This window comes from Pteronotus mesoamericanus, unplaced genomic scaffold, assembly GCF_021234165.1.
Source record: "Pteronotus mesoamericanus isolate MK-2021 breed Mesoamerican mustached bat unplaced genomic scaffold, CSHL_Meso_final scaffold_36, whole genome shotgun sequence".
Lineage (NCBI taxonomy): Eukaryota > Metazoa > Chordata > Mammalia > Chiroptera > Mormoopidae > Pteronotus > Pteronotus mesoamericanus.
Window position 1 is genome coordinate 859,745 of NW_026555313.1, and position 19,423 is coordinate 879,167.

General features: G+C 37.2%; 1 protein-coding gene and 1 non-coding gene across 2 annotated transcripts; one reads left to right on the top strand and one right to left on the bottom strand.

Moving 5' to 3' along the window:
- Positions 1-2,005: 2,005 nt before the first annotated feature.
- Positions 2,006-13,522, bottom strand: CWC15 (CWC15 spliceosome associated protein homolog). Its single transcript, XM_054592285.1, has 7 exons — positions 13,406-13,522; positions 12,020-12,159; positions 11,316-11,428; positions 10,612-10,700; positions 9,122-9,235; positions 5,760-5,878; positions 2,006-2,887 (listed from the first exon to the last, which is right to left on the bottom strand). The coding sequence occupies exons 2-7, from the start codon at positions 12,148-12,150 to the stop codon at positions 2,758-2,760; spliced, it is 696 nt and encodes a 231-aa protein (XP_054448260.1). The 5' UTR covers positions 12,151-12,159; positions 13,406-13,522; the 3' UTR covers positions 2,006-2,757.
- A 4,926-nt stretch (positions 13,523-18,448) lies between these two features.
- On the top strand, positions 18,449-18,585 carry LOC129086191 (small nucleolar RNA SNORA48). The gene has a single exon (XR_008530794.1). It is a non-coding gene; the product is annotated as a small nucleolar RNA SNORA48 (small nucleolar RNA).
- Positions 18,586-19,423: the final 838 nt, after the last annotated feature.

Consider the following 19,423-nt stretch of genomic DNA (forward strand, 5'->3'; position numbering starts at 1 on the left):
TTCTCAACAGAAACACTGCAAGCCAGACAGGAATGGCAAGAAATAGTCCCATTAATGAAAAACAAAGGCCTGTGGCCAAGGCTGCTCTACCCAGCAAGGTTCTCAATTAAAATGGAAGGCGAAATAAGGAGTTTCCCAAAGGATGGCTAAAAGAATACACCTCCACCAAACCAGCATTGCAAAATATGCTAAATAGACTGCTTTAAGAAGAAAAAGAGTCTATGAATACCCAGTTCCTTTCAGTCACCAATACTTGTTATTACCAGTATTTTTAATACTTATTAATCTCATTGTGACAATGAAGTGATTATTTGTTGAAACTAAACTTGTTTTTGTATATTTCTTGCCTATTTCTATTTTTAAAAAAGCTCTTAATGACTCTTTGGTATTCTCTATCCATTTTTTGATTAAATGTTTGTAGAATATTTTCCTTAAAAAATACTATCAACGCTTTTTTAGATGTTTGTTGCAAATACTTTCCTATTCTATTACTCATCCTTTAACTAATCTTACATGTATATTACTATATAGTCCTAAATGTTTAATATGGTCATACTGTCAACACTTTATAGCACCTGGGTTTAAATATTTTATGTCAGGGTAAGAAAAATATTATTTTGTATTTTCTCCTAGAACTCCTTAGATTTTACATATTCATTTTTAACTCACTTGAATATTTTTTATATGTGTGAAACAGGGCTCTATATTTATTTCAATAGTGGTCCATGCACCTTACTTGTTGAATAAGCCTTTTCTCCATTGATTTGAAATGTCAATTTAATCATATATTACATTGATAAATACATTTGTTTCTAGAACACTCATTTTACTTCATTGATCTACTTGGTTATTTCTGTGCTGGTGTCATGTTGTTTTAATTGCTGAGACTTTATAATGGATTTGAATTTTTTAATATTTTGTAATGGATTTTGACATTTAAAAATCAATATGCATTAAAAAAAAGAACGCCTACCTTTTGCGATCACATGGATTGAAGAATATTATGCTAAGTTAAATAAGCCAGTTGGTGAAAGACAAATACCATATAATTTCATCTGTACATGGGATCTATTCAAAATAATGAACAAAATAAACCACAGGCATGTAAACATGGAGCAGACTGAAAGTGACCAGAGGGGCTAGGGAAAGAGGACAATGGTGGAAAGGGACTAAACAAAGAACACGTATGAATGACCCATGGACATGGACAACAGTGGGAAATGACTGTGGGAGAGGTGGGCAGGGAGGGGTGGGTGGAGGAGGGCAAAGGGGGAAAAATTGAGACTGTAATAGAACATGATTTACAAATAAAAAAATTTTAAAAAAATGAAATTAAAAAAGGAAGCAAACCCTTTCTATATAGAAAAAAATAAAATAGAAAATGTAAAGGTATCTTATAAATAGTAAACTTGGAAATAAAAAATGTTTTAATATTATTAAAGGTTTAAAATAACACTAACCAAAGTATTCAAAAATTTAAATCAATAGCTCAGCTGGGAAATAAAATGCAGAACATGAACGTGCAGTCCAGGCCTGGGCTCCACATCCAGCTCTACTCCTGACTTGTGCTACACACATCCTGTATCCATGCTTCCACTGCGGAAACGCTGGAGTAGTGGATGAGGTCTTAGGATGGGTCTCTCCTATCTGCAAAAGGCTCAATTTTTGGTCCCAACCTTTTTTTAATAAAGATTTTATTGTTAAGAGATGGGAAGGGAGAGAGGGCGAGAAACATTGATCGGTTACCTCTCAGAAACCCCAGCCAGGCACCTGACCCACCACCCTGGCATGTGCCCTGACTGGGAATCAAACCTGTGACCTTTCAGTTCGCAGAACCCCGAACCCACTGAGCCACACCAGTCAGGGCTGGTCTCAAACTTCTATCACAGCGACACCCTTAAAATCACAGCCCAAGTTTAGGAAACCTTCATTTCCCAGCTGTGTAGGGACATTCCCACTTTCCATATATACATCCTTCCAACGTAACATACAGATAACCAAAATCCAATTTCCAAAGATTTTATTTCATGCATTGATTTTAAAATTTTCTTAGGCTTTGCATCTAATGTCACTGTGTGTCACTGTGCAAACTAGGTCTCATTCCATAGAAACCTGGAGGCTGAGGATCCAAAACACAGTGAGGGCCACAAGCTTCCCAGGCATGCTTCAGGAGCTCTTGTCTTGGGCCAAGAAAGGAGCCTCGGCAAAGGTTAAGACACCCCATGCTCCCTCAGACACACAATCAGGGTGCTTCCTGATTGATGACACATTTCCATAGTATCATGTGGTCCACAATGGAATCCCTTTCATCTTTCATGACACTCTTAAAAAACAGAGATCAGGAATTAACTGACCTTACATCAATGTTAGAGAAATGAGGAGAAAAAGTTAATGTACAAAGAAATACAATACACAAAAGAAAATATGCAGTGTTTTATAAGCTGCATACAGTTAAAAAACAAGTTGGGGAATGCAGATTTGGTTATTTAGATTACGAAAAACATTTATTACAGGAAGATAATCTTTGCCATATTAAAAAGAAAACATGACTGGAAACATTCAGAGACTGGAAACTGGGTTCAACCAATTCCCAAGTTCTTATCAAATAAGGTATCAATCAAGGAAAAGATATTTTGGAACTTAAAATTAAGGAAGCCTATTCACAATTTAAATGGGGGAAAAGAAAAAAACAAACTAACCAAAATAAAGTCAGAATGATTGTTTACATTTTATAGTCTTTAAGCACATAAAACTGTACTATTTAATATATTTCTCCATAAACTTTTTGTGAAATTCAGATCGCAGTGTGTCATTGACAAATCTTTTGTCTTTCTTCTGATCATCTACTCCTTTTGCACAGTTCTTGAAAACAACATCATCATCCCACCTGAAGGAAAAAAAGAAAAAAAAACCAGAATGTTCTTAAAATTCCTGTATCAGGAGATGACACTGTGTGAACTGTATATATACAGAAGCAGCAATTACACCCAAAAGAATAGTAATTTTGAATAGGCTGTAATCTTGCACTGTAACAGCACAAACAGCAACTCCTATTTAGAATATAAAAAACATTCTTATTAATTTTCCAGTACAAGAGGCTTTGATTAACTCAGAAAGCAGAAATACATAAATTTTAATTGCATAAATATCAAATTTTTTCAGGTCTAAAACAAAAAGGCAGTACCTGGTACCACCCTAATTAGTACAGACAACTTTAGATGATAAATGACCAATTTACTGTAGTTCAGATTATGTGGTTTTAAAGGTTTTATCTATTTCATCATTTAGTAATCATCCCCTGTAGTATTTACATTTTTGGACAAAAAAAGGAGAAGGAAGTACTGGCATTTAACAATGAAGGCTCACATATATTATTGGCACACATCTGCATTAACCATAAAGAAACAGCAGTTGAAGAGCTTAGGCCAGGACTGTGGTTCGATTTCTCTGGTTGGGTTTCATTATGCACAGCATAAAAAGAAAACACCCATGGATGTGCTATAAAATACATGTTTTACAGAAAATCAAAGAGTGTAATTTCAAAATATCATCTCATGTATAAAATACACAGTATGAAACATATATATAACATATACTCACAAACATATAAAATGAAAGCCCATAATGTGTGTTTGTGTGCACACGTATACATGCCAGAAGAAACTGCACATGAAAAATAAGCAAAGAACATGGGCATCTTTGCAAAAACAGTGTTAGTAAAGTCTTCATGGTGCAGGACACAGGTAAGTGAAAAGCTGGGCAGAGCTAAATCAAATGTGACTTGCATATTAGACACATTCCAATCTCCAAACAATTCTATCTGAATCTAAACAAGGCAGAACAAATTAAGTAGTTTAATATGAATGTAATCAATGGAGTTTTTTCTCTATCCACTCTTCTATGTGGCTACTGGCTGCTTCTTCTTAGCCTAGGTTTTTTCATTCAAAATTCATTCAACTAATATTTACTGAGCACCTAGTATGCACCCACCTAATCTCTAAACATTATCCCACGCTCAGCCCGGACGTCTCTCTCTGGCTGTACTCACTCCCTCAGTGCCCTCATCTAGTCTTCATGGCTTTAGAAAACTTCTGTAAGCGGACAGCTCCCAAAGTCATTACCTCTAGCCTGGATTAACTCCAGAACCATTTACCAAGCTTCCTAGTCAACAATTTCCACATAGATTTATTTACACAGCATTCTGAACTTAACGTGTTTTGTATCTTTCAATTCCCCTACCCTAACCTTTGGTTACGTTCTTCCACATCTCTAACCTTTAACTGTTCAGGTTACATTTTGTACCTTTGATTCTAGTCTCTGATAAAATGTCTCCTTCCAGGCAGTTGTTTCCTTGACCATCCTGTTGTCATTGTAAAGAGTCGAGGTTTTACTATGAATGAGTTGGGAAGATATTTAGACGGCTTAAAACAGGAGATTGTGATCTTTCATTTTAAAAGGACCACAATGCTGCTATGCTAAAGAAGAAAAAATGGGGGGCAGGGGGATGGAGAGAACGGTGTGTGTGCAAGCAGACCAGTTAGGGGCCCTGCATCACTCCAGCTTGGAAATGGTAGCAGTGAGGCTGATGAGAAATCACAGGCATGGTTTAAAAGTTAAGCCTACAGGGTTCCTTGATCACCTTATAAAAATAACCAGCCCTGGCTGGTGTGACCCAGTGGATTGAGCACTGGCCTGTGAACCAAAGGGTCGCTGGTTCGATTCCCACTCAGGGCACATGCCTGGGTTGCAGGCCAGGTAAAGGCAACCACACATTGATGTTTCACACCTTCTCTTTCTCCTTCCCTTTCCCTCTCTCTAAAAAAATTTTTAAAACATTTAAAAAAAATAATAACCAACGTTCTTCCCATAAGTTGTTCTATTTTCCGATGTATCACTATCTGAAGTACTATATTCAATATTGTTTTTTTCTCTCTCCTTTCCTCCTTCTTCACTCCTCCAAACACACTGTACAGAAAACAGTTAACGTGCCAGGCTTGAAACTGCTATCCTTAGAAAGGCCCATTTGCAAGGTTGGCCCTAGGCATGTTTAGGCTGGCATTGGGGAACTAGGACTCCGGGAATCTTCTGTCACTGCCTAGAGTGCACAGATAATGTGGTTTATGCTGCACCCTTGTTTCCTTCTGGGAGTCTGAACTTTGAGATATATTAGGCAGAGGTTACCTATATGACCAGCCTGCAAAAAAAAACAAAACAAAAAAAACAAAAACCATGGGCACTGAGTCTTTAATGGGCTTCCCTGGGCCAGAAACACTGCACATGTTACGGTATTCTCACTGCTGGGGAAAAAGTGTGCTCTGCGTGACACCTCACGGAATGGACAGAGCATAAGTGCGCACGAGGATTCCTTTGATACCCTTTCCCCTCCCCATCTGTGTAACTTTACTATGCTTGCCATGAGCACAACTATATGTTAACTCCCTTGAGGCCTTCTAATGAGTCTCTGAATGTGAAGTGTGGTCTTGAGGACCCTTGACACATACATCTAAAATGGTAACTGTACAGTTAAAGGTCAGTGCACTCTTCTGCCTCTAATGCTCAGAACAGTATCTGGTACACAGCTGGTTATTATAAGTATCTATTGAAAATAAATTATTTCTCTCATTCTCCTTCTACTATTCCAAAATCTGACAGAGAAGAGTATCAGTGCAAAGTGGGATTTCAGAAACTTTATATAATACAATTGGCTATAAAACTCATAATCTGTGTGTATATATTTCCAACTCATTACTGTGTATTACCTTCTTTTAACTTTGAAGTTGGCCTGAGGCTGGGATGGGCCAGTGAGATTAAGGAGAGGGTTTCCACTCAGAATGTTTTCCATACGAATCCTTTCTTCTTCAGCTTTTTGTTCTTGTTCCTGTCAATCATAGGGGAGATTCATATTTACTTACAGTTAATTCTAGGGTCAATCTTTTCATACAACTCCTAAGAGACTGTTAGGGACAAGGATTACGGTAGTGTTGCTTTTTTTATTTGTTTTCAAAACATGCCAGAAAAGCCTCGCTTATCAAAATAATTTGACATTTTTATTATAAACATTTTACACACGCCGTCATACCTTCATTAGCCTCTTCCAACTCTGAAATTCGTCAGATACATATATAAATCTATTTCCTTTCTTGAAGTACACACAAAATTGCTTATTTTAAGAGAGTATACCAATACGCATTCTAGTAATTTAGCACACATTAAACATCAAAGACACATTTAACAAAGCTATTACTTCAATTTTTAAAGAATGGCTATACATAACTGATTATAAATACTCTTTATCTGGAATTATTAACAACATAAACTTGCGCCTCTAGGATTGGTGACAAGTTATTATTAGTCAAGAAGTATCTCTTAAACAAGACAAACTATCAAAATTATATTGTTAACATGTATTTCTACAAATTTACTTGAGGTTTATCCATTTTGTTTTTATTATTTCTATTTTTATAATTCTCATACCTTATCAGTGATAAGCATGTCCTTCCTCACTTCTTTTTAGCTTTAACCGCTTTAAATTCAAATCTCCCTCCGTTTCATCCTTAGAATTAGGAATATAAAATGCCTAAAATCCTTAACCATAGTTTCTAAATCTACCTGATTCCATGCTATATTAAACCAAAGGTAAATCTCACTTTGCTGTGTATTGGGGATGATAGAAATTGATGACTTAATAGATCAAGGAAAAAGACTTTCTGGAAGTTCATTTAAATATATCTATGTTAAACCACTTGGAAAAATACCCTGATTTTCAATATATGTCAACGATACTTCATTTTAATATCCAAATATTGACACTGGGTTTAATTTCTTTTTTTTTTAAATGAGATCAAATAACTGGATGGTGAGAAAATTCAATTTTCAGGGTAAAAAATATTTCAGGCCATTGCTCAGACCTTTAACAAAGTCAGGAATATCCACCAGATAGCTTTCTGTAAATTATATATTTATTTTTAACAAATATTGATGCTGAAATTTAAGACAGTTCTCTGAGATGCTAGAAAAACTAGGAGTTCATGTATACAATGTATCCAAACTTATAATCATGCATGGGATGTAATCAAATCCTGGGCATTCTAAGTTTTGAGTACATTTCCTTTAGAGTTGTTGGTTGGTTGCCACACAGCTCTGGAAAAAGAAGGTGCCAACTCTTTCTACATTCAAGTACCAGGCACATTATGCTTTATAAAAATAGGCTAAAGGCTGTACAGCCCTGTGGGTCAAATCTGAACCACCCTATTTTATAAATAAGATTTTACTGGAATATAGTCATGTTCATTCATTTATGCGCTGTCTGTGGCTGCTTGTGCTACAACAAGCGAGGCTGAATAGTTGTGATGGGCTTTGTGGCCCATAAGCCTCAACTATTTACTATCTTGCACTTTACAGAAGTTTCCCAGCCCCTGACACAGGCAGAATGGTTTGAAATGTTATTTTGGGATACTGAAAAATCAACCACTAGAAAGCCCTGGAAGGAAACAGGGACAAAAAGAACTAAAATTGTCATTCAACCCCAACAAACACCAATACATTTTTATACAGATTAGACGAACCTCATAAAATTACAAGATCTTCTTTCTAAAATGTTTATTGCCCTTAAAGGTTAACCAGTGCATTTAAATTGCTCATCTTTTTACATATTTACAACTGTTAAGATAAACCAAAGATACAATATTTGGAATAGAATAACTGCCCTCTAGTGGTGTAAAAGTGATATTATGAATGTTCTTAAATTGTTTTCTACAATGAGATATAAAAATTATAAGCTATTACAGAAGTTATGCTATCCTATGCCAAACTTTGAAAAGAACTGAATATTAAAATATTTTTCTTCTTTCAATCTGAATTCAAGCAGTCATCAAAGCCTATCCCAAATTTGACCTATTCTGAATTCTTCCCTGACCCTTCTGACCCACATGAACTGTACCTCTGTAGATTACAAGCATTAAATTAACTTACGTCAGTCTTTTCTCTCAGTTGTCTTTTTTTAACAGAACAATTCTTGGCTCAAATGGAACCTTACAGACGTCATAAAAAAGATGCTCTGTTCTGGTTGAAAGTAGAGGCAGATATCTTGACTTGAGCATCTTACACTGTATCAAATTTAACATGTTCCAAATAGAACTCATCATCTCTTTCTGTCCCCCTAGCCATGCCCATCCTCTTGTATTCCTTGTGTTAGCGTATGGTGCCACTATCTACCCAGAAAATGGGGGTCATCTTTACTGACACATCTGATCAGTCACTTTATCTGGTTAATTCTACCTTTCTGATAGCTCAATCAGCATTTGTTTACTTTTGATTCCAACTCCTGTTATGCACAACTCATAACTGCGTGTGAGGGTTACTGGTTCAGCCTTCTACATCAGTTCTTTCCAACGTACCCTCAATACTTCTGCCAGAGTAATCGTTCAAAAGCACATATCCAATCTCACCATTCTCCTGTTAAAATTAACTAGCTTTACATATCCTTCAGAACAGAGTCCAAACTCCTTTAGCATTGATTTGCAAACCTAATGCTTCTGACCTGTTTTTGCCCCACTCCCCATTTCATCTTTTATTTTTATTACTATGGGTCCTAGTTAATTCTTACAACTATCTTTGAGTTAGGTATTCTTTTTTTCCATTGTGTAAATTGAGAGACTGTGGGGACTCAGAGAAGTTAGGCAAATTGCCCTAGATTACATGATATCTACTGACAGATGCTTCAGCAAGTGCCTGGAAAGAAGAGTGAGGTAGGAGACAAGAAGAGAAATGAGAATGGCCTCATTACATCCATGCATTCTTTGTAGGCCTAAATGATTACGATTTAGTTGATTAAATTTGTGATTCTTCTGATACTTAATAGACATTAATTAAATGTCTGTTGAGCAAACAAAAAATAAGTGAATAAAGAGCAATTTGATGAGTATTATTAAGCGTGTCTGAACTACCTAAGAATTTTTAACATAATCAAGAGACTTAAAATGTCACAAAACAATCCAATTTATAGGTCTACAGGTCTATATCTAGACATCCCAAGGATGATTTCTCATATACTACCTGAATTAAAAATATACCCACTTTAGTTTATGCAAGAAAATGTAAATACTTAACACTTTGATTTTACCTTCCTGGCTTGCTCTTCAGCTCTTTCTTTTTTAATTTTTTCCAGTTCTGCAAGAAGAGCTGCAGTATCATCATCATCACTCTCCTCTTCAAAATCTTCATCTTCATCTTCCTCCTTAAAAAAGAATGTGACAGCCCAAGAGATTAGAGAGAAAATTCACATTATTCATTTTTTTCCAAAAAAACTGCACTTATCAGATATTTGGAATAGGATTAATTTTCCTAATGCAAAAGATAAACCACCATATATATGATTAAAATCAACAACCAACCAACCAAAACAAAAAAAAAAACCAACACTACACAAAAAAGCTTCTGAATACTTAATGTCAACCTCTCTTCAATGTATTTTAGAGATTGTAACAACTTATTGTATAACAAAGTACCTTTCAAATTTACAGTGTCAAAAGGGAATTTAGATATAAAAATATTTCTAAAACTAGAAGAGGAACACTTTATACTGATGCATAGTATATATGTACATAGTGTTAGTGTATCAAAAATAGTTTTATAGAGCTCAAAACAACTTTAAACTAGGAAGTAAGGATAATCAAAAGTATAAAAAGGTTGCTAAATTCTCAGAAGAAACCAATTTCAAATAATCATTAAACCTCGCTGAATTATTCAACACAGTCTGTCCACTCTAGAATTAATTACTGATATATATGCTTAATTAGATGTTACTCACAAAAGGTTACTAAGATTTTTTCACTGTATATAAAAAACAGCAAATTAATTATAGTCTGTGGGTCCCATTAAATTTTAATGTTAACTAAAGCACTTGTCCTTAAAAACCACTTAGATCACTTGCCTCCCTAAGCACAGAGGGAGGCTTTAAGTGCACTGCCTCTTAAGGAGGGGCATCACTGGTATCTAATGTGGAAAGGCCACTGGGCTCAGGTTCAACTCTAGAGGCTGCTACTGAGAGGGCCCAGTCTGAAGAGTGCCCTCTAGAGGCCTATAACATGGGAGCCCAATCTCTACGGCTTAATATACAGAATTATTTTTTAGGGAAGTATATTCTTTAATAGATCACTTCCTTATTCGGTTCTCAAGAGCTCAAACTTGTTCCTGAAGTTTGATCAGTAACTACATAAAAACACTATTTGTTTTCAAATCAACTATAAAGTTTGCCCTGGCCAGTGTGGCAAATGGTTGGGCATTGTCCCACAAAGAAAAAAGGTCACCAGTTCAAGTCCTGGTCAGGGCACATGCCTGGGTTGCGGGTTCGGTCCCGAGTTGGGGCATGTATGAGAGGCAACACATTGATGTCTCACATCGATGATCCCCCTCTCTTTCTCCTTCCCTCCCCTCTCTAAAATCAAATAAATAAAATCTTTAAAAAACAAAATAAAATGAACTATAAAGTTTAGTATTTGAATAATGGTTAAGTAAAAATAAAGGACACTTCTTAAAGCCAAAAAAATAAAAAATGTATTTCAGAAAACAATATGAATTACTACGGAGGTAAAGGGAGGAAACAAAACATACATCTGTTAGAGGATCATCTGCATCAAGGTTGGCAGCAGGAATCTGGTCTAACCGAGGTTTCTTTGACACTGAAGAAGAGGTTGTATGTTCTGGGGAGAAACAAACATTACTTAGCTTATTGAAACAAACAGTGCATTTCTTATAACATCTTAGGGACCTGTGAGCACAAAGAACTTCCATTATAACTATCATGACAGCAGGGATCAAAACCACAGTGCTTAGTAAATAAGCCTTTGGTAATAAATATTTGTTGAATAAACTAATGAAAGTATTGATTTTAACATGGGAACTGCAGCCTCTCTCATGAAATTTAGAGAATAGTTTACATAAGCTGTAAATATATGCCCCCAGGTGCCTTACAAATAGCCAGTGGCAAAAATGGGAGAACTTCATAGACAGAAACTGTTGGGCCTTAGAAAGTCTGGCTCTTGTAAATAGTCAAAAACTCCTTGATCTAAACGGAAACAATGACTGCTAAATATCCCCAGGTCATCTTGCTCCTTCTAATATAGAACCATAAAAAGATGGAACCGGAATCAACCTTATTATCACCTCTAATCTTATCATATTCTTTAGCAAAGTGTTTCAACTCATACCAATATTTAAAAGCAAACAAAAACATAGTAATCTGTTCCAATTACCAAGTGAAAGAAAAACTACTGTCAATAATTTTATGAGACAAATGCCTGGGGTATTGCTGGTACCTCGAGTTGGACGATCTCTATTTTTTTCCCTTGCAGCAGCTCGCTCTCTCTCTTCCAACTCTCTTCTGAAGTCACGGTTCCGAACCTCTTCAGGGGCATCCTGAGTGGCCTGTCTACAGTAGGAACAAACCAGGGCAAAAATGTTTCTTAAAAAAAAAAAATGACTGTAACAATGGAAGAAACTTCACAAAAAAGCATCTTTATCCTTGAGTCTCTGAAGTACAAAAGAAGGAACTGGACAAGATTATTAACCTAATCTGTAGGTTACTAACAGGCATCCCTGTGATATTTCCAATATTCCAAGAATCCCAAAACGAATTACATATATTCCTATAATAATGCTGCAGATTAATTAAAAAATGTCTTTACTTTTTGTTAGTAGGTCAACTCATGGCACGTTACAATAACACTTGTATTCTCATATTGAATAGTACTGACAGTGCATTATCTTTCTGAAGTAATGTATTATTTTTCCATCTTCACATGGATATTCCTGATTAACAGGAATTTCTGCTTAAGAAATACCTGGTTGCTTTTTACAATCATAGAGCATAATGTTAGTGTTAGATAGTCTATAGTATTCTACTCATATAAAAATAAATAATCTAAGTGATATAAACCCAACATGCTACTATCTCATGACCATGCCATTTATCAGATTTGGTCTTGCTTTGTGAACAATAAAAAATGAAAGGCTTCATTACCTATATTTTATCTTTGTATGAGAGGGTAGGTCTCTACTAGAATACTGCTTTGAGAGTTGGCTCAAATCACCTTCTCCTTTTCCTCTCCCCCCTCTCGCAGGTTCAAATGTTGGCCGAGCTGCTGTCGTCATCTTTTATGCCTTGAAAAAAGATAGTTTCAACTTACTTCCTATATCACAAATTATCATTTCTTAAAGTGTTAATATCCACCCATGTCAAATAATTTCAAAGCTCATTCTCTATCGTTTACTTAAGTAACCTCAAAAGTTCTCAAGAAAACAAATAATAAGGCTCAGGGTGTACAAGGAACATGGCTTCTTAGGAAACTCCTACTAAGTACAAAAAATTCTGTTCTAAAGATCTATCTGAATTCGAGCGCCTGCTGTCCTTCTGGCTCTATGGCCTTGGGTAAGTCACTTGGCTTAAGTTTTTGTCATCTGTGGAATGGGGATATTCATCACAGAATTATTTGACGCGGCAAAGCCCTTGAAAAATACAGTATTGTTGTGAATGAGTTCTAAAGATTCTCAACTCTACCAGACTCCCTCAGGTTCGCATTTTATCTAAACCTCACACAACATAAAATAGTCTAGTAACTATAAAAAGGAAATTTAAAAACCACGAGAAAAGATATTCCAATCACGATTACTGAATATCCTGGATTAAAGTGCGCTAAAAACTTCAGTAACAGTTACCTGGGCAAAATTCTCCAACCTTTTTGCTGATCCACCTTTCTCTTACAATAGTCAGCATAATAAAAATCAGATCTTTTGTAGGTTATAACTTAAGGAATGCTCAAAAAGACCGGAACCTGGTTCCCAAAGGGTGGTGATAAAATCAGAGACCTGTTGCTTGTTAATTTGGTTATGGAGAGCCAAAATAGTATCCCATAGCAATACTGGCTACTAAAACCCCGTTCAGGCGTAGGAAAAGCAGGTGTGCGGGGGATGTTGGGGAAAGTGGCATATGTCTCCAGATTTTCGAAAAAGGGAAAGGGATACGCATCCAGAGGGGGAGAAAGAAGGTTTCCTGCCGCTGGGGGCGCCGCCGCCTCTCACACATCCCTGGACAATTGTCTTTCCCATCTCCGGGGAGTTCACCTTCGGGATGTCACCAGGAACTCGCTGACTCTACGCCGACTCGGCGACGAGTGAGGAAGCCCAGACCCTGCTTAACGCATTCTGCAATGCTGCCTCGGCGCCGCGCGCTTCGCGGCACCTGGGACTTGAAACGCGCCCACAGACGCTGGGCTCCTACACCCGTCCGCCCGCCGCTCTGCGGCCTCTTCCATCCGCGCTCAGCTCTCAGCCGGCAATTCAGATCCCAACCGCCCTTTCCCGTCCCACTCGAATAAGAAAGACAAACTGCTCTTCTTCCGCAGCTCACCTTGGCCGAGGTCCGATTCACCAGCCTCGGCAGATCACACAGACTCCATAACGACTCTTGACTCCCAGAATCCTCTGCACCCGGGGCCCAGAGCCCAAGACCCGGAAGCAAACCCCGAGCACTTTCGCCGCACTTCGGGGGCGGAGGCAGCGACCAATCCGCAGAGGCCAAGGTAGAAGTAGGCGTGACGACAGCGAGGGGCGGGGCCGAAACGGCCCAGGGGGCGGGCGTTTGAAATCGGTGCCTTAGAGCTGATCCTAAACATCATTTTATACCTTCAAGAACCAATTACTTAATGTCTCTTCCGTCTTTTCCTTCCCCGACCCCCTCCCAGACTCCTTCATTCCGGTACTGCGTGGACGGAAAGCCCCGGTAGCCGAGACCACGTCCCCGGCTAGCGAGAGAGAGCGTAGAAAAGGATTACACCAAACTGTTTAAATCCAACGGCTCCTGCTTCCTTTCTCCTGAGCTAGACCCAACAAGCCTAGAGAGCTGGGCAACGGAAAAACTAGTATTTTCATTTAATTGGATATGAAGAAAGAACAAATATATACGGGGGCAACCACGATCTTTATAAAGGTACCATTCCTGCAAAAATATTAGTCTTCAAGCAAAGGTTGTATTCGTATTGTTTGTTAAAATTTTTATTTAAAATAAGTTCTAGCGGGAGGGGAGATGCCACTATTAGAAATTCATTCATTTATTAATTGACATTGAGCGTTTAGAACGGTGGGCCCAACTGCCAGGAGCACGAGATGCAGTTATAAGATGGCTACTCGTGCATAGGCGAAGTTTTAATAAGACAACGAACAGGAAAAAATTAACCGCCCTTCCCTCCCCGCCCCTCTCTCAACCCCCGAAACACTCTGGAAACGGGGATCTTGTTTGCCTAGTGTATATTGCTATCTCATCACGTAGTCTTTGGCCGAAGTAGATGCTCAATAACTTATTTGTTAAACAAAAGAAAATTCAACTTCCTCAAGTTTCTAAAGAGCTCATGAAATTGAACATTAAAATGCTTTTTTCCCAGAACTCTTTCTTTGAAACTTAAATGAAAATAGAAGTAGAAAAAGTCCCTTCCTCCATAAAGTTTAAGATGTAAATATTGATTTCTTGCTGAAGGTATTTCTCCCCCTCCTCTTAACACATCTCAGTAAAGGACACTACCGTCATACTAGCTACTGAAACCAAAATCTCAAGGCTCCTACTTAAATCCTTTTCATTCACTCTTCACATCCAGTTCCTATGCAAGCCTTGCCAATTCAACTTTCCAAATATACCCTAAATTTCATTCCGCTGTCACTACCCTAGTCCAACCCACTATTATTTTCCACCTGGATTGTAACTGCCTCCTAATGGATCTTCCTGCTTCCTCTTTTATCCTACATTCAGTTTTGCAGATAGCAATGAGAGTGATCTTTTAAAATTATGAATCAAGTAGTGTTAGCTCCTGCATGAATATTCACTGCAGTTAGAATAAAAATTAAATTTCTTGATGTGGACCGAGGACCCATCAGGCATAGCCTAGCTTGCCTATCTCCCTTTCTCCCTGACTTCTCTCCTAATCAGTCACTCTCTTACACACTAAGTTCTAGCCATAGCCAGCTGGGCATTTCTGTTTCACAAATAAGGAAAGATTCCTCTACACTAGCTTTCCTTTGCTGCCTGTGCCCCAAAATAACTAGCCATCCCTCAAGTCTCAGTCCAAGTGTCACTTCCTCTGTGAGGTTTTCCCTGGCATCTAAATTTGTAACCCAAATCCTCCAACACACATATACCATCCCATCACCCTGTTTTATTTTTTTCATAGCACTAAACCTACCCGAGTATATTCTATTCATTATTGGCCAGTTGCCCTGTGTCTTGTCTGAGAGGCAGCATCACAAAGTCATTAACAGAAAGGGAGCTATGGCCTGACTAGCTCGGTTCTGATTTCGAGTTCTGCCTTTTCCTTGCTGTGTAACCTTTGGCAAGCTATTTTCCCTTTCTGTGCCCTCAGTTTCCTCATGTGTAAAATGGGAATAATTCTAATGTTGTTATAAGGATTAGTGAATTAATACTTTTAAAGTGCTTAAAACTGTCTCAGAAAACTACTTGTTAAATAAATGTTAGCTATTATTATAATTAATATTATTTTTATTATTATTGTCTATCTTCCTATATTAGAACATAAGTTCCAGGAAAGCAAGAACCTTGTGTCTCTTGTTCACTGGTGTATCCTCTGCATATAGAACAGTGCCTGACACATAATAGGTGCTGAGTAAGTATCTGTTGAATGAATGAATGACTGATGCACTATGAAGTGGAGGAATGAAGTAACAATGGCAAGGTGGTGACACAATTATAGAAAATACCCTTGGTTTTTATGTTCCAACTGCCCTTATCAGCCCTGAGCCAATCACCCTGATTCGTTTAACTACTATCCTACCACCTAATCTTTTTATCATCAACCATAAATAAATAACCCTCCCTGTAATTTCATTAATAGCAACGTATAATATAATCAGTCCACAAAACGTAAAGCTTTGACTTTAGTGATCTGAAAGTATTAATCAGAAAAAGAAACTAAACATTTTTTTTTTACTTAAGATTTTAAAGTACTAATAAGAAAATGAAACTATAAAGGCTTTGACTTAAATGGTTTGAAAGTATTAGAAAAAGAAATGAAAAGTAAGTTTACTAAAAATTTAAAATTCACACTGTCATATATAACCTGTGAAGAATTCTCATTTTAAACCAATTACCACAAAAATCTAGTTGGGACCCTAATTCTGCCTGCCATTCCCCTTATACTCTCCTAATTGTTTATTTTCCCACTCTGCAATAATAGCATTTCCCACATTCCTCTCTCTTAAATCTACATGCCTCTTCCACCATCTTTCCTCATCCTCTTTCCCAGGAATAGATGATATTCTGACTTCTCTGGGAAAATAAAAGCTCTTCAGCAAGGACTCTTCATCTGCTGTTCAGCGGATCTACCAAACTGCCTTTGACTGTACCTATACCCTCAATTTTCCATGTGTCAGTAAAGATGAGATGACCCAAGCCCTTTCCTTTGTTCTCTGGGTCCTAATCCCTCTGGGTCCCATGGACATCCTACTATATTTCCTATCTCTCGTAATTTATCCCTTTCAGATCATTCTTATCAACTTTTGGGTATGGTATAGTATATCATAACCTTAAAAATTGTTCCATTTTAATGTAGTATTTTAAGAGTAGTATTTTAAGTAGTATTTTAATTCAATGTGAAAAAGATGTTCTACATAATAACTGATAGCAGTTTATTCATATAGCAGGATGTAATGTAGGAATTCTAGCTTCAAAGCTATGTCCAGTAGAATTAAACACCCAAAAGGAAAACAAATAACTGTAGAAATCTTAAGAAAATTTAAAGAGACTATATACAGCCTAGAGTTTGTAAAGAACTTTTGATGGAGGCAGAACACTTAATAGCTATAAAAGAAATCATTTTTAGAGTTCATCTGTATAAAAATTTAATTTTATAGCAGATGATGCCAAAAACAAAGCCAAAAGATAAATGTCAGAAGAGTAGGTAAATTCTGTAACATCTCTAACATATAAAAGGTTACAACTACTGCTATTACTACTAATACCCGTAATATAAAAAATACAAACAACCCAATAAAAAATTGGGTGATGAATATAAATCGGCCGTTCAGAAAAAGCAATTCCAAATAGACAATAAACGTGAAAGACACTCAACCTCCCCACTGAGAAAATGAAAGTAAACTAACAGTTATATTACAGCATAAGCTTGACAACAATTTTTAAAAATTAATAATATAGTTAGATAAGGTTGGGAGAAAAGGGGATCCAATCAGACAGTAAAAGTTAAAGGTGTTCACAGTGACCTACGAGGCTCTGTGAACTCGACCTACTTGACCGCTCTTGATCCAGCCTCTCTAGGCCACAGGCCTTCCTGGTGCAGTTTGAGCTGTAGCTCCTGCCTTAGGGCCCTTGCATTAGCTATTTCTCCACCAAGAACCCTCTTCCCTGTATTACTCAAGTCTTTGTTCAGATGAGGTCAACCAACCATGACAGCGTATTTAAGTTGCAATCTTCCCACTTTGTCCTGTCACATTCTGCACTCCTTACCTCCTTTATCCTGCTCTACTTTTTTACATAGTGCAGATCATGTTCCATGATCATATACAGTTTAGTTACGTTTATTATTTCTTTCTCTACCTAGCTTATGCAGAATATAAATTCTGCAAGAGTACCGATCTTTGTTTGCCCAGTCATGTAGGCCATGCATCTAAAACAATGCCTGGCACCCACAGACATTTTCCAAAGGAGTGAGTAACTGAATGAATGAATGGGTAAATGAATTTTGACAGGAAAAAAGATTACATCTTGATCTAAAAAGCATTGCCTTAATCTTTTTATGTTTGTTTGTTTTAAGATTTTATTTATTTTTAGAGAAAAGGGGAGGAAGAAAGGGAGAGAAACATTAGTGTGTGGTTGCCTCTCACGTGCCCCCTACTGGGGACCTGGCCTGCAACCCAGGCATGTGTCCTGACTGGGAATCAAACCCACAACCCTTTGGTTCGGAGACCAGCACTCCATCCACTGAGCCATACCAGCCAGGGCTTTTTCTGTTTTAAAGGAGAAAAAAAGTAATTTACATGTTGCTAGTCTGAAATTTAGATTTAAAATAAAGATACACGAAGACCCAGAAAGATGATTTTTTTTTTAAGGAAAAATATCTCTAAAAGAAAAATCCTGTGACTTTCAGGCTCTATATGTTCCTTAAGGTTTTAATTCAGTCAGCCCATCCCCAATCCAGTGACAGCTCCAATTTAATCCAAGCTCCCTCCTGTCCCAGTTGAACCACTTTCCCCCATTCTAGTAAATTCCCTCACTTACAAAGTTGCCAGCCTACAAATTGTGAAAATTTTGCTTGAAAATGTTTCTTTGAAGCTCTTACTAAGAAGATGAAGAAACCCAATGGTCACAAGTCATAGATCACACTTAAAAATAAGGAAATAAAAATAATGGTATCAGTTTTAAATTTTTAACCTGTGTCCCTGACCTAGCTAGAGTTGCACTGGTTTGGTGGGGCTTGTCTCATTATAAGCCAGGGACAAAGTAACTCCTTGTTTATACCCCCTTGGCTTTTTGTTTTGTGCCCATGTCTGGTGCATGCCCTGAACACATGGATAAAAAAGATAACTAAATAAGCCCTGGCTGGTGTGGCTCAGTGGGTTGAGCACCGGCCTGTGAACCAAATGACCGCCAGTTCGATTCCCAGTCATGGCACATGCTTGGGTTGCTGGCCAGGTCCCCAGTGGAGGGCGCACAAGAGGCAACCACACATTGATGTTTCTCTCCCTCTCTTTCTCCCTCCCTTCCCCTCTGTCTAAAATTAAATAAAATCTAAATATATATTTATATATATATATATAACAAAATAAAAAATAAAACATTTTTAACTGGAAAATGACCAATTTTCTAGTAGAAAAAGATGGTGTTTTAATCTGTTTTGTCAAGTGGAAAGAACAGAAGAATAAATTAGCTTGCTTTCTACTAACAAAACCTGATTTTAAATTAAGACATTCTGGGGCCCGGAGAGATGATTTCCTGGAAGGAAGCCTTAAAATGAAATTTGCTGATGGTCCAGACTTCATTACTGGCTACTGTTATAATTTAACTCCCTCTTACTTAATCTGAGTGCATGGCTACCTCACTAGCTAGCCTGTTCATTATTAGTAAGACAATTAAAAACAAACATTAAAAAAAGTTCAAACTAAACTACTAAAATAAAGAAAATTAAGGGATAGAAAAGGATACTTCAGGCAAATTCTAAACAACAACAAAAACTTTATGTAGCAATTATCAAAAGTGTTCTTTAAATAGAGTAGCATTAACAAGGGCATTAATAAGAGCTACTCATTGCATCACAAAGAAAAATCCACTAGGTAAATATTACTATCATGAACATGTATGCAAATATGTAACCACATAGTCTGGAAAAATCTGAAGCAAAAATAATTAAAA

Coding starts and splice junctions, on each gene's coding strand:
- CWC15 (XM_054592285.1), bottom strand. CDS start 12,150: ATGACGACAGCAGCTCGGCCAACATTTGAACCTGCGAGAGGGGGGAGA. Junction 9,236..10,611: donor CAGATGATCCTCTAACAGAT/GTATGTTTTGTT, acceptor TTCTTTTTTAAG/GAGGAAGATGAAGATGAAGA. Junction 5,879..9,121: donor CTGAAGAGCAAGCCAGGAAG/GTAAAATCAAAG, acceptor TATGATTGACAG/GAACAAGAACAAAAAGCTGA.